General features: G+C 40.9%; 1 protein-coding gene across 1 annotated transcript; it reads right to left on the bottom strand.

Moving 5' to 3' along the window:
• Nucleotides 1-11,400: 11,400 nt before the first annotated feature.
• On the bottom strand, nt 11,401-12,972 carry LOC139739941 (uncharacterized). Its single transcript, XM_071650540.1, has one exon. It carries the CDS (start codon nt 12,970-12,972, stop codon nt 11,419-11,421), a length of 1,554 nt encoding a protein of 517 aa, XP_071506641.1. The 3' UTR covers nt 11,401-11,418.
• Between the last annotated feature and the right edge of the window lie 3,108 nt (nt 12,973-16,080).

The following is a 16,080-nucleotide window of genomic DNA, read 5'->3' as shown; positions in this document are numbered from 1 at the left end:
TGGATTCACATGATATGGAGGAAGAGAGTCAATCAGTAGATGACGCTGCGACAAGAATACTAACAGATTGTCTTTTCATATGACATTAAAAGATGAATACAGTATCAAGGGACATATAAAAGTAAATCAATTAAAAGTTTGAGTGCATTTCTTTCTGAGGGACTATAGAATGTATTAAGGAATGACAAACTATTTGATGCAATATCATTAACAGAGTAATCTGATATAAAAACTTTTTTTATAATATACTATAACATAATTTTTTTTCACATATATTTTTTTTCACTTTTTCTTTTTCTTTTCTGTTATTTCTTTTTCTTTTTCTTTTCTGTTATTTCTTTTTCCCTTTGTACATTGACATTTCTGCTTTCATGTCGTTTCGTCATTATTACTTTGTGTCCTATCTCCATTGATTGCATACCAAATTTACACCGGTATTTTTTCATGGAACCTGCGTTTACAAGCTTTGCTTTTGCGGTTCCATCATATTTCACAAGTTATAGAGAATTGTCTTATGTACATTATGTATGCTGACACACTTACCCGACTTATAACACATTTTGTATCTTGCTTGGTTTGTATTCTTTTTTTTTTCTTTTTTTTTTTGGATGTATTTTGATGTCAAGTGAAATATGAAAATAAACGTGCTGGAACTGTTCACTGTGTCTCGAGTGCAAGACCTGTGCAGTTTCAGTTATTCAATTCAATTCAATATTGCAAAATCAATCGATTCGGCTTTGAGACAGCAATTAGAAACGTTTGTTTGCAGGGAAGACAGAAGGATCTAGAACGACCAGAAGTAAAAGAAAGGCTGTTGAACAAGGAGCTATATAGGTATGAGAAAGTAATTAAAAAAAAATGTTGTACCGTTCTCGTTGGGACCTGATGTAAAACGAAGTACAAATGTATAACTTGCATGCTGGTGTGCTGTACCTGTATAAATGAGATGTTTAAGAGGAAGAAGACTCATCGTCATCTTTCTCAGAGAAGACATAAATCTCTCGAGGTGTGCACAAGATGAGGCAGGTTGGATCTGGAGCAGATAGAATGATTGATTCGTCTTCACCGATTTCCATCTCCAGATCAGTAGCAATCTCTTTACTGAACGAGAAGAAATTGGCCTCGTACTTCTTGACTGTGACGGAACCTTTATACTGTGAAGGTCGGCGATGAAACAGTGTCCTCCCCGGTCAAGGGTACCGAATCGTCGAGTATCAGATTGGCGACATGGCAAATGTCGATCTTTAACGATCTTTTTTCTCAGAGAGATCCAGATGAAGCAGTCGCAGAGTCTCTCCGTCTCTCAGCAGGACCACGGTCGTTTGTCCGCCTGGTGATTGTCCAACCCGAAGTTGAGATGGCTGGGGCTTCAGGTCAATGGATATGGTGCCAAGAGGAGACCCATTTCTCGATAGTGTATCGAAGTGGCTGCGGTATAGCAGTGTATATGTTTCCATTGTGATCTATCGCCACTGAATTTGATGTATCAGTATTGGCATCGTGCCGATTTAGTATCCTCTTGCTACGCTTATATTTGCTTCGACTTGACAGAGGTGCTGCATGTCCTTGGTTGGTGAGAACAATGATGGTATCTCTGGGCAAAAGAGCCATGTCTTTGATTGGTTCGTGTCCGACAGTGTAACTGAATTTTCCACTTGTCTCGTAGACTTCTCCAAGTGGCTTATTGTGAAAGCCGACGACAATTTTCTAATCCGTCAGTGTGACAAGACCGGATGGTTTTACCGTTTCCCTGTTCCCTTCGGGTGGAAAATGTTGCACGGGCCACTTTGTTACATAATTCATCATCCCCACACGGACAGTTAGTGGAATGCTTTCAAAAATGACATTGCTCTCGAGTTTGGTAATACATGAGTCAGTGTTGTTGGGCACGTTAGACAATGTTTCCTTGTTGCGCAAATAATTGCTTATGGTTTGGAACTGTTCTATACTAATAGCTTTAGTTCACGGCTACAAGGCAAGTTTGGGCCATTCTATTCAATTCATCAATCGAACATTGCTTCCGTATTCATTTTAGATTCAGCTTCCAGAGCAAATTCAAATCATTTTTGATATCCTTCAATTTTATCTTCATCACCATTTCCTCTTGCTCCATTTCTTTCCTGGTCCTGGTGAAGGCCGTGCTAATCTTACTCTCCACGTCATCGAAATATTGGTCGAGTGTTAATTTGCTTTTGCGCTGCCTTGTCTGTCTGAAGACGTGTCACAGCAGTCTTGCCCCTGTCAAGGAGTTCATGCAAAACAGCTCTTCTCTTCATTACAAGTTTATTTCATCAATGGAAACACTTCGTGTTTCTGGGGATCTCGATGATTTCTCATCCCACAAGTTGCGCAGATTGCAACCTTGCAAGATTCGCAGTGAAAGGTAGCCTTCTGTGGCGAGTTTTGGTTGCAGTCTGCTCCTTGGCATGATATCATTCCCTTCCGCTCACCTTCAATTTCTCGCATTTTATCAGCCATATCGTTAATAAGCATATGCCCTTCTAGTGTGTCGGGTCGACTTTCCGTAACAACATTACACACCGGACATGCAAATGTGTATTCAGGTTCGTCATAATCACTCCTAAACCGTCTTTTCCAAATGCATCGTTCACAGAAGTAGTGCTTGCATTTCATAAACTTGGCCTTCTTGTACAGATCTTTGCAAATCCCGCATTCTAAATTTAGTTCTTTTCGTATCATTCTCAGAGGATCTTCCATGGCAGCCATTGCGAACAAGGTGTGTCATTCAATGAAATTGGACAGCCAGCCAGAGCCTCGCTCTTTTGTTCTCTGTAAGGAATGATATCAAAATAATAGTAGTCATGTCATACTGAACCATGCACGATATGCTGCTCGTCGTTGTGTTAGGTAGTCATGGCAACTTCCTCCCCAGAGAATAGCGACATGCATTGCGTTGTCTGCATGCATTATGGTGGCACTAGAGACGGGTATTCCCAGATCAACTCCTTGTCACAATGGACTCGTACAAGGCTCTTTCACTGTTAATTGCACGGCATGCGATATTTCATGGCTTTTCCACAATGTCTGAATTTAAGTTTTAAGCCTATTACACACACACACACACACACACACACACACACACACACACATATATATATATATATATATATATATATATATATGTATATATATATATATATATATATGTATATATATATATATATATATATATATATATTGATTATATGTATATATATATATATGTATATAAAGCATTGTAATATAATATAATATAATATAATATAATATAATATAATATAATATAATATAACATAATGTAATTTAAACGTCGACATTGTCGCACGGCTCGGAGTATTGGTATTAAAGGATATAAGAGAAATTCATTAGTCGGTGCGTGTTGAGGCGTACAGACGGTTGTGAACGAGTTGGTGTGTGCAATTTCCTTTATGACTTTTCCATCATGACCTAACAACGATTACAAAGGGAATAATGCATCTCCTCCAGTCCGCAGGAATGTCACTGCATAAAACATTGCCACACTGCAGGGAGTGTCAAAAGGATACTGCTGTATAAGCTGTTATTTTCGCGCGGGTTTAATTTTCGCGAATTTCGCGAATCACAGTTGGATCGCGAATTTAACAACACGCGAAAATGTCACCTATACTCTAAGGTACTGTAGTACATGTAGTGCGCTTAGGGTGGGATTTCACGGAGCACGCGAACGATTTGCGAAGGACGCGAATGACAAAATCCAACATCCGGAAAAGTTTTTCTCCGAATGTGTTCCGACAATGAAGCCGAAAACTATTCTTGCGCAATTTGTGCGAAGTTTCCATGTGCGAATGTCGTGTGTATCATTGCTAAAGTACAGCATGTTACGTACACGAAAAACACGCGACGGAAATGCGAACAACGAAAAATTTTCAATAATCATGGGAGAAAATGTACCCAAGGAGAGGTGGAAACTGTCTTGAGCTGAATTTTTTTTCCTTTCCTCTATTTCTCCTTTCTTTTTCTCTCATTTCTCTATGGTGTGCTTGCCTACATTTTTTTTGTGTGTGCTTCCTAGGACCTATCTCCACTAGTAAAGCATTTGATTTTCTTTTTTTTTTTTGCAGTTCCTCAACACATAATCTCTACAGTTCAAATGAATTTTTACATACTTTAGATTAATTTTAAGTGTATTCTGCGATTTTTTTTGTATATCAAACATTTCTTTCTCTTTGCTAGTCTTTAATTTCTTTTGTTACTATAGTTGTTAATAATCATTTGATGTTTAGATGTATGCTACGATCATTATTTGTCGAACACGTATAGGTCCTACATCCCCCAAACGTGCGCTAAACGTTCGCGAGAATGTCTCAAAAGGTACGCGAACAGGTTGCGATTACGTCGTAAAATGATCGGAAAAACTTCGCAGATTTCGCGTAACATATATACGCGAGACATTCTCCAAAGTTTCGGAGTCTGTTTGGGGTTTCACGAACATTTTGCGAACATTGCGCGTGTCTGGCGAAGGTCTTGCGCAAATGACGAGGCTTTAAAGACACTTTCGAGAACAATTCACGAGCAAATCACGACCAAGACAAGTGTGCGGAAAAGGTTCGCAAAAAAAATTAAACTTTTTTGAAATTCTCGCCGAAGTAAAAACGACATTCGCGAACAATTGACGACGCTTCCGAACCCTCACGTTCTTATGGCGATCTTTTGCAGACTAAGATACGAATGCTGGAGTTTGCCATTCGCGTCCTTCGCAAATCGTTCGCGTGCTCCGTGAAATCCCACCCTTATGAAGGCCTCTGTGCAATTCGTGAAAAAAAAAGCATCTCGCGAAAATGTCCGTGACCTCCTCATTCGCGTAAATATCTGTACGCGAAAATAACAGCGTATACAGAGTAGATGCGTCAATCGGGTGCGTTGATCATGATGATAATATACTTGTTGAGGCGTGGCGAGTGTGAACGAGTGGGTTTATACATGATGTATATATATATAATGTGTGAGTGTGTGGCATGGGACATGACCCCGTGTAAGCGAATGATGTGCTAAACCAATAATGTACTTGCAAAAATGCTTTATGCTCTCTATTGAGAACGACATTATTCTCACAAGGAACACAACAGAAAAAAAAAATGAAAACGGCATTCATGAAAGACTAGGCTCACTAAAATTACTCAACGTAGGGGGCCTACTTAACTGGTACATGCCAGTGCCGTACATAGGCGTACCCAGGATTTTTTAGAGGGGGGTGTTCAGTGGCGTACCGTGGGTCAAGACATTGGGGGGGGGGGGGGGGGGGGCGCACCTCATGAAAGCAACATCAGAATTGCATAACTGTACAATTAAATGCGAGCGAGTGGAGCGAGCGAGCTTGAAAATTTTGACATTTTACAGTCCCTAAACTGCCGTTTGTAGCTATATAATAATATATGTATATATATATATATATATATATATATATTTGCTTTGGAAATTAAGGGGGTTGCACCGGGTGCAACTGCTGGCAGTTGCTGGCAGTAACATCAGGAGAATGGCATAACGATTAAATGCGAGCGAGCGAAGCGAGCGAGCTTGAAAATTTTGACATTTTAAGTCCCCAAAATGCCGTTGGCAGCTATATTTTTTCGCTTTAGAAATTAAGGGGAGGGGGCGCACCGGGCGCAACTGCTGGTAATTACTGACAGCAACATCAGGAGAATGGCATAACGATTAAATGCGAGCGAGCGAAGCGAGCGAGCTTGAAAATTTTGACATTTTACAGTCACCAAACTGCCGTTTGTAGCTATATTTTTTTCGCCTTAGAAATTAAAGGGAGGGGGCGCACCGGGCGCAACTGCTGGCAATTACTGACAGCAACATCAGGAGAAGTGCATAACGATAAAATGCGAGCGAGCGAAGCGAACGAGCTTGAAAATTTTGACATTTTACAGTCCCCAAACTGCCGTTTGTAGCTATATTTTTTCGCTTTAGAAATGAAGGGGAGGGGGCGCACCGGGCGCAACTGCTGGCATTTACTGACAGCAACATCAGGATAATTGCATAACGATTAAATGCGAGCGAGCGAAGCGAGCGAGCTTGAAAATTTTGACATTTTACAGTCACCAAACTGCCGTTTGTAGCTATATTTTTTCGCTTTAGAAATTATGGGGAGGGGGCGCACCGGGCGCAACTGCCGGCAATTACTGACAGCAACATCAGGAGAAGTGCATAACGATTGAATGCGAGCGAGCGAAGCGAGCGAGCTTGAAAATTTTGACATTTTACAGTCCCCAAACTGCCGTTTGAAGCTATATTTTTTTCGCTTTAGAAATTCGGGGGGGGGGGGCGCACCGGGCGCAACTGCTGGCAATTACTGGCAGTAACATCAGGAGAATGGCATATAACGGTTAAATGCGAGCGAGCGAGCTTGAAAATTTTGACATTTTACCGTCCAAAAACTGTCGTTTGTAGCTATATTTTTTCGCTTTAGAAATTAAGGGGAGGGGGCGCACCGGGCGCAACTGCTGGCATTTACTGACAGCAACATCAGGATAATTGCATAACGATTAAATGCGAGCGAGCGAAGCGAGCGAGCTTGAAATTTTTGACATTTTACAGTCCTCAAACTGCCGTTTGTAGCTATATTTTTTCGCTTTAGAAATTATGGGGAGGGGGCGCACCGGGCGCAACTGCTGGCAATTACTGACAGCAACATCAGGAGAAGTGCATAACGATTGAATGCGAGCGAGCGAAGCGAGCGAGCTTGAAAATTTTGACATTTTACAGTCCCCAAACTGCCGTTTGAAGCTATATTTTTTTCGCTTTAGAAATTCGGGGGGGGGGGGGGCGCACCGGGCGCAACTGCTGGCAATTACTGGCAGTAACATCAGGAGAATGGCATATAACGGTTAAATGCGAGCGAGCGAAGCGAGTGAGCTTGAAATTTTGACATTTACCGTCCAAAAACTGTCGTTTGTAGCTACATGTATATTTTTTCGCATTGGAGGGAGGGGGCGCCCGGTGCGCCCCCTGGATCCGCCACTGGTAGTCAAGGGTGTCGGTTTATGTTTATGATTGGGGGAGGTATGACCAGCGACGGGGCGTCGAAGTGACCAAGCGGGAGAAGGATGTCCAAAATCTGCACTTTATATAGAGCATCCCCTAATTTGTTTGTGTTTGTGAGTGTGTGTGTTTCATACAGATGGAAAAGTTAGGAAATAGCCAGGGTCAAGTCTTATTATTGGCAATGCAAGGCATTTTAATATAGACTAGTATGTAAAGCAACACTGCAAAATCAATGATCAAGCTTTTTGCCATTCCGATATTCTGAGTACGCTGCGCACATCCTGCTTGTATTCAAAATGCCAACCAGGAATCACGCTGAATCACAATCTTTCGTCGTCTCCGGGCTTTTTAAACAATGTTATACCTCTTTAATTATATGGTTAAAAGAAATCTTAGAAAAATATCTTTTTTTCTTGATCATCCTTTCATGTCGATTTCAAAAGCAGTTTACTAACCCTTGAATTACCATTTCCTTTTTTTTCTTTCTTTTTTCTTTTTTTTTCTTTTTTTTAACGAGCGGATGGGGGGGGGGGGGGCACGTGCCCCCCCCATGCCCCCGTAGTTACGCCACTGTTCCTAGACCTAGATATCTAATGAATTTTAGGCGCAATAAAGTCATCCAACCACAATTTGTAGACTCACACTCAGTTTATCTTTCAGTTTTAACTATCAGTCATTGAAAAAATTCATATCTACTATTACTAAAGATTACCAAGTCCATGACCTATTACTAATTACATTGAGTAGCAAGTAACTTGCTACTCCCAGAGCTTCCAGAGCTTGCTGCTTCCAGTAGGCTACTATACTGACTGTACTTGGTAGTCAGTGGCGTATCTAGGGAAAACGGCGCCCGTGGCAAGCGCGAAAATTGCGCCCCTAATTTCTGAAAAAGTGTTCAACCCCAACCCCATCCCGGTAGGGACTTAAAAAAAGTCCTCATGATATGCTTTTTGAAGCACTTAAGAGGGGTCTTTTGAGGGTGATTTAAATGTAATAGGCAACCCTAAATTTTGATATATTTTGGCGAGTGAGCGCAGCAAGCGAGCCGAAAATTTTTATATTTCAGCTTTATACATAACATGGAATTCTTGTTATTTTTGGTTATTAAATCTTCGAATTACAATTCTAATCATAGTGACGGCCTTATAGATAACGATTTGTACCAACAATGTCCAACCCCATCCCGGTAGGGACTTAAAAAGTCCACATGATGTGCTTTTTCAAGCACTTATAGAAGGTGTCTTTTGAGGGTGTTTTAAATGTAATAGATATTGAAGAATTTTGGCGAGCGAGTGCAGCGAGCGAGTCGAAAATTTTTGTATTTCAGCTTACAAAACATGGAATTCTTGTCATTTTTGGTTATTAAATCTTCGAATGACAATTCTAATCAAGATATAGTGACGGTCTTATAGATAACGATTTATACCAACAGTGTTCAACCCCAATCCCATCCCGGTAGGGACTTTAAAAAAGTCCACTTGATATGCTTTTTCGAGCACTTAAAAGGGTTTTTTTTGAGGGTGATATAAAATCTGATAAATTTTGATAAATTTTGGCGAGCGAGCCGACAATTTTTGTATTTCACCTTACAAAACATGGAATTCTTGTCACTTTTTGGTTATTAAATCTTACAATTCTAATCAAGATATAGTGACGGCTTCATAGATAACGATTTATGCCAACAAACTAAGGACTTGGAAAAATACTCTAACTTTCTACGAGTGAGTGAGCCGAAATTGTTATATTTCCACGTCATCATTACGTTTTGTTCTTCTTATTTTTTTTTTTTTTGATAAATTTTGGCGAGCGGGCGCAGCGAGCGAGCCGAAAATTTTTCTATTTCAGCGTTACAAAACATGGAATTCATGGAATTCATGTTTTGTTTTTATCTTGTTTGATTTGGTTTTCTGCCCCCCCCCCCCCCCATTCTCCTTCCCCCGTCCGGGCGAGGTTTTTTTTTTTTCTTCTTCTTCTTCTTCTTTTTTCTCTTTTTTTTCACGTGCCCCCTTGCCCCCCCCCCCCCCAGATACGCCACTGTTGGTAGTGATACTACTGACTTAGCATGCAATGTGCCTATAATAGGCTGCAGCGCAGCATGCATTGTACACACATCATACACAATTTACGGTACCGCGTACGGTATAATACCGGTAAACGGTGAACATTATGCGCAATGTATCTTCGCGATTCGGTCAGAAAGCAAAGCAGGGATCGGGCATGTCTACTGTTTGCGCGTCAACTTCGCGCGCGGTGCAGTAACGTAGTATGAACACGTACTGTACACGAGTTCTTTAGTGCGTATGATATTATGTAACTCCATAATGTATCATCATCCACACAAACATTCAAGGAAGAGAAAGAGAGAGAGAGAATGAACGCAAAAGAAAGGAAAGGCGGTATTAAAAACGGAAATAAAAGCGGTAAAGACAGCTTTTGTTTCATTTGTCAACATCTAAGCATTGCTGAAGAGGGGTGTTGAATAGCTCAAACACCTCCCTTTTGCCCAAGGGGGGTGTTTGAACACCTTAAACACCCCCCTTTTGGCAAAGGGGGGTGTTTGAACACCCAAAACACCCCCCCTCGGTACGCCCTTGGTGCCGTATATAAACGGCACTGGTACATGCTTACGAATTCTTCAATTACAATTGCACTTTGTACTGCAGGAATTCTTGTAAATGCTAAGATGTGGGAACTGAACGCTTCAGGCTTGCGAGTCTGATTTTTTCCCATTTTTTTTTTTTGCTTGTGGTTCTTGATCACTGCATGCACGAAAGGCTTAGCACCATGTTTGTACGTTCTGCCTGCGTGGTTTCATTATTGGACAATTTATTTTTATACCTACGATTCCATTCTAATGGCGATGTATAAATGACACAATGACAAAAGTACGTAAGGATCACGGAATGGATCCTCTGAAAGACCAAGAAGTTTTAGTGTTAGCATCACTGAAGGGGATGTCATCATTCGTAAATATGAGTATACTTGTTAATTCTACGGCACGTATATCCAAAGACGAATCTTCACATAATTATGTTGTTGGATTTCAATTATATTTTTTTCTTGAAATCTTGCAAATTGAAGACAAATCATACGAAATCCTGTCGTAATTGTAAAATATGTCCTGGTATGTTTTGAAATGTCAGTCACCTGCAATTACCAGCATTGTATCATTAATTTGGCAGACGTACATTTACAATAATCATTGTTCAGAATATGATTTGTCATGTCTATATCTTGCCGATCAAGGACTCAAAGACATGAGAAAAATTCTGGCTACATGACGGCAGCAAATATGTCACATAACAAGGAACGAAATTAAAACATAAAATAAACAAGAGCGTAAGAAAATGACGTTGCATCTCTTTTATTTTCAAAGCTGTAAATCGTTTTCAATAACCAGCACATATACGAAGGATACTAATGACAGTGGGGATGAATACTTCAAATTGATATTTGCTCGAGTTCGGTAAATACAATTTGTTCTCTCTCGTATCTATTCTCACGCGTCACTCTCTCTCTCTCTCCTTTTCTTTCTGCATACTTCGTTCTGTATTCTATATTCTAGTTCTGTCTTACTACATACTACATCCTTTTACTTCCTGTCTATCATTCTGTATTCAATGTCTACTTTTCTCTCATTTCAACATCTTTTTACCCTCTCGCTCAACTTCTCCAATTTACATCCAGATCAAGTTATGCTTCCTTTCGGTAAAGACAATTATACCCCACTAAGAGAGTACAAATATCAAATACATGTAATCATACATGCATGTATACCCTGGATATGCATACATTCATATACATACATACATACGTAAAAAATGATAAATACAGATTTAATCGGTATTAGTCTCTAAAATTAAGATCGTGACAAACATGTTTTTAGAAAGCGATGTTCGTGTATAAAGCTGATATCGCCGTTTAGTCTTGATTAGAAGCACACTTTCCTGTATCGCACTGTTTGATATAAAAACGAATTCACTCATTACACACGCAGCATTGTATCTCGAACCTGTCACAATTCATACAGGCAGCAATTCTATAAGAATTGCATGGCTACTGAAAGCGGCAAACAGTACACGATACTGAAAATACATGTAATCGCATGATTCTTTAATTCTATCTACACGTATTGCCGAATTTTGACTGGGAGAAAACTTTCATGCAGTATTCATGCTACTGAGAATGATGGGTCTGGAGCCTCCTAAATCTATGTAATACACACTATACATATGCATGAACATGGAATATATACTGCTGGCATAACGCCAAGCTATTCTTCTATATCCTTCATTTACATTTCATGGTATATGGCAAACAGACTATCATTGTAATAGAAAGGTGCGTAAAAGAGTTAAGTATAATGGTCCGAGGATACATTGTGTTCGTCCTTTAAGATGTAGCTACCTGAGCTTCTGTTGCATTGTCGGGACAATACGCTTTATTATCAGCCTCTGGTGCGACTTTCATTGACAAGTGAATCTTGTCTTCCAGGGGTTCCTTCTCGACAACCGAAACTGGTCTCAGGATTTGTTTGAGCAGCATGCAAGAAACGGCAACTCCAACGGCGAAGAAAAGCATGAAAAACATCATCAGGGTGATGATACCGGCTTTCCAGTCGAGCAGCTGAACGAGAACGGAGACGACCATGAGGATGGCATAGGTAAAGACGACGCCACAGATGTACAACGCTTCCTTGACTGGACTCGGCGGACGGAACGATTCGTCCGCACGGTCACCTTTGATCTTCTTTTCGATCCAAAGGAAGAACCACATCACCAACCAGGCGAACAAGACGCAGAAGTACTCAATGGCGGGAATTCGTACCATTTCGTTGAGACGGATCCAATAGCGCCCTTGTCGATCGGCAAACACCCATCCGTAGCAATAGATCCCCGCGGCGAGGTAGGCGACGAAGGGAAAAGCGCGAGTCCACTTTGGAACTTTGGTCCAAAGTGGGAGTCCGAAGAGCTGGGTCATGGTGAAGAGCCAGAGGAAGCCAAACATGAACATTGGGTAGAGCGTCGACCTGTTGAGAGCTGGACCGCCAGTTTGCCACGCAACCACCGTACCGTGAATGATTACCCATGCCTCGAGGAGAAGGCGCCAGTAGCGATTCAGATGGAACTGGGTGTACATGAGACTTCCCTGCAGCAGAAACATCCAGGTGTGCGTGAAACCCAAGACGTGTCCAATGGTGTTTTCCATTGGATGATGCCAGAAGGTGAAGATAGCTCCCCAGGCGAAGACATACCCGTGGTACCTCCGGATCAGTTCCTGGGGCCCCCAAGGAAGTCTCATCTTCTCGCTGATCTTACCCTGGTCATTCTTCGAAGGCCACCCAAACGCCATCCCGCGGTTGCGGTACTCCAGCATCAAGACAAAGATTAGCAACATGATAGCTGATCCGATGTTGCTTGGACCAGAGACATCCTGCGCCAATGCATCGTAAGTCCAGTGGGTCTGACCCAGATGGATCAGGTGAAATAGAACGTTACCGATGAAAGCGATCCAGTTGAAATTTCTCAAGCGCGAAGAGTATTTCGGCTCTCCAGGCTGAGGATAAATCAACTTCAGCTTCTGAGCGTAGTAGATGCAGCCCCACATAAAGAGCTGATGGAGAACGTAGCACAGCCAGGGAACGACCCGAGTGAGAACACTCACTTCATTTGGCTTCAGCTTCCAGTAGTACCACCTTGCACCGGCGTCGGTGCCGTACCGACCCCTGACCCCGGGTTCCTCCACGTAGGGTTCAGAGAGGAAGCGAACGGCGGAGGTCTCGCTGGTGTTGTGAGTCCACCCCGAGTCGGCGTCCCATCGACGAACGTCGCCGATGTAGACGACGCCGAGGAGGAAGACGCCAATGAAGATGACACCAACCAACCAGACGACGACATCCCAGGGAAACACTTTAGCCTCCAGACCCTGCACAAGTGACAAAGGCATTTTGATGATACCACAGTGTACGGCCTTCAGAGATCTTGAACAGTAAAACTACGTCAAAAGATCGATGAAGAAAGGAGTAATTATGCTGGCAACCGTTTGACATTTTTAGTGGCATTAATGATGTAATATTGAATATTGTACATACTGTATATATATTCCTATTTATGTTGTGTTGGCGCTGTAAGAAACACTTGAGAATTATTTCAATGAGAATATGCAACATAAGCGTTCTGAGGTTCAAGAGTGTTACTGATGTCACGCATGCACTGATTTCTTGCATATTCCAATGTATAACTCGATTGTAGTACTGTATAATGATTAACAGCACACTTGTGTACGTATTTTTGCATTAAAGAATTATCCTGTTTTCCTCAGTTCGTTAGAAAACTTTAGCTTAGAAATCAACACAGTCTGTAGGTCTTCAAACAAATAGCGGTTACACGTGATTTTTGCTATTATTGATAATAGTACTGTATAAGACTATAGACAATGGAATAGAGCCCAATTACTTGCCTAAAATCCGATTACGTCCGCGTCTCCCCTCAAAATCATGTTTAATTCATTGTAAAAGCAATTATCAGCCTTTACAAGAAAAGTAAATAATGTTGACTCTTGAAAAAAAACCCAAGCTTCTCTTACCTCTTTATTCTTCTTTTCAGTGCTTTCTGCTGTAGGGACCGTCATGCTTTAGTAGTTGATATATCTCTGAAACGAGAAGAGACAAAGACGAACACTATGCGTGAATATACCACCATAAAACTATCACGACGGAAGGACCAGGCACTAATATGTCTAGAAATCACGGAAATTCTCCTCAACCCGTCTAGACACGAATCTGCACAATCACATCTGATTTTCCTCCCGTCAGAGTTGATTTAGATCATGAAAATCATCATGCTGAACATTTTGCCACTCAGTAGCGGAGTTGAGGCATACAGCACGTCAAGATCTGTGCAATTCAATGAATGTAATGATGCTATAAGCACGTATTTTATGTACCAGACAATGATGGAACTGGAAAGCACCCCTGCTGGTTTGTGAAAACCGTGTTTCAAGGCACAACAAACACTATAACCGCAGTAAAGAAATACTATAATAGAGCTTGCGTGACTGCTTACACCGTTTTCTCGCCAAGGGCATCAGCAGAAACCACTTGAACTATTGTTGAAAATTGAAGAAGACTGCCAACATAATGCAGAAAACGCAAAAACTTACTGAAGGCAACCTACGACTGCCTGTTCTTGCAGATAGTTATAGCAAATGTCTTGACAGTAATTTTGTTTGAAAGTGAATCCCTTCGTATGCTGAAGGTTTTCGACTGTTAGCACTTCAATTTGTTGTCTGCCCAACTCACCACACCCGGCCAAAGGAAGTTAATCTCTGCAGGCGCCAAAGAATGCTAAACTAAAGAAAATGCACATCGTGAATTTACACAAAAGACTAAAGTCGATCTCATATTGGCTCTTCCCCAAAATGACTCAAGGCGTTAAATACCTGTCAAGTATTCTACAAACAATCCCATGTATAATTCGCGTTCGCGCACACATGCACACACTTTTTTTTCAATAATCTTTATTCATTAACATAATCTTTATTCATTCACGCACTAATACACAAACACAAACGTACACGCACAAACACACGCACACGCAAACACACACAAACACACACACACACACACACACATCAGGGGCAGATCCAGGAATTCTGTAAAGGGGGGGGGGCGTAACTAATATTTCTGGTACCACTTCCCGGTTTCATGTCTTTTGTTTGTTTGTTTGTTTGTTTGTTTGTTTGTTTGTTTGTTTGTTGTTGTTGTTGTTGGTTTTTTTTTTTTTGGGGGGGGGGTTACATTTCTGTTGTTTTTAAAGAAAAATAAAGGGGGGGGGTGGGAGTCGTGCGCCGGTTGCGCCCCCCCCCCCCCCCCCCCTCTGGATCCGCCACTGCACATACACGCATACACACTACAGCACAACGATATCTTTTGTCCCCTAGGACGATAATCTACTTCGCTAGTGACACGACGAAGGCCCAAGCATAACACATTATGCATTCGCCGATCCAGAAGTCGGAAAAATATATTTAAAGGTTCAAATACCGAACACGTATCTCTTCTTCAGAGGTGTCTTGGTTGTGTGTGTGTGTGTGTGTGTGTGTGTGTGTGTGTGTGTGTGTTTTACTACTGGTGCCAGATTTATGATCGTTGATACAATGCGCCAATCTTAGAATTTCTTCATACGATTCTAAAGTTGGTGATATCTATCAAAACATACCCTAATTGAATCTCTTATGTTGTTAAACTGCAGAGCGTCCTCAACGAGGATAAGCGTTATTTTCACGAAGCGTTCTCTTCTTTTAGACTTAGAATTATGAAACCTCAAACTGACCGTTTAGGAATTCAAAGCCAGATAATCGTGAATGATAATGCTCAAGTTTCTTTCTTCGAGAATGTTAGTTAGCCTATAGAATGGATCATTTTCCCAACCCCCTCAACCAAAAAGAAAAATCAAAATTTTAAGAACTCTTCAAAAAAAGTAAGTTCACGTATTATCAACGTTGTATAGTGCGTTCTCCACCTTTTTCAGATCTTCTTTAGTTATTATTTATAGAAACTGCCCCTTGTATATACAGGGAAAATTTTCACTGATAAATTAGGCGAATTCCTATATTCTACGTTTTGTACAGGCCTGCCTTGATAAAGTAAACTTAAAGCTTCAAGAATTGTAATATTAATGTTATCTCAAAGAATCGTTCTTGTCTATCCATTCAGTTATCCGTATACTCTGTCTACTCACTTCTGCTTACATTTCTCTTTTCAAAATGAATGTTTAAATCAATTTTATCTTATTCCATCTTTTTTGCTAATCATGAGTGGGAGAAGTCTTCCAGATTTATTCACTTACAGTGCTCTCCATGTATCAACGAATGGCCTGAAAAATATTACAGGTTCTATAGAAGTCAGTTTTACTCGCTAAACGCAATAATAAGTGAGCATCTGCAGATTCATGAGAATCAAGCAACCCCGTGATATAAAAAGTTAGTTGTAAGCTTCTTTGCATCTTAAGTAAATATATACATATATAGCACTATAGTATTGTATGGAGAAAA

The sequence above is a fragment of the Diadema antillarum genome, unplaced genomic scaffold, assembly GCF_040938485.1.
Source record: "Diadema antillarum isolate AM-2024a unplaced genomic scaffold, OU_Dant_1.0 seq00000821_RagTag, whole genome shotgun sequence".
Taxonomy (NCBI): domain Eukaryota; kingdom Metazoa; phylum Echinodermata; class Echinoidea; order Diadematoida; family Diadematidae; genus Diadema; species Diadema antillarum.
The sequence above is the reverse complement of the archived record's forward strand: the minus strand, read 5'-3'. Positions and strand labels throughout refer to the sequence as shown.

What these genes read in the sequence shown, in the direction of transcription:
- LOC139739941 (XM_071650540.1), bottom strand. Translation starts at nt 12,972, where the DNA reads ATGCCTTTGTCACTTGTGCAGGGTCTGGAGGCTAAAGTGTTTCCCTGG.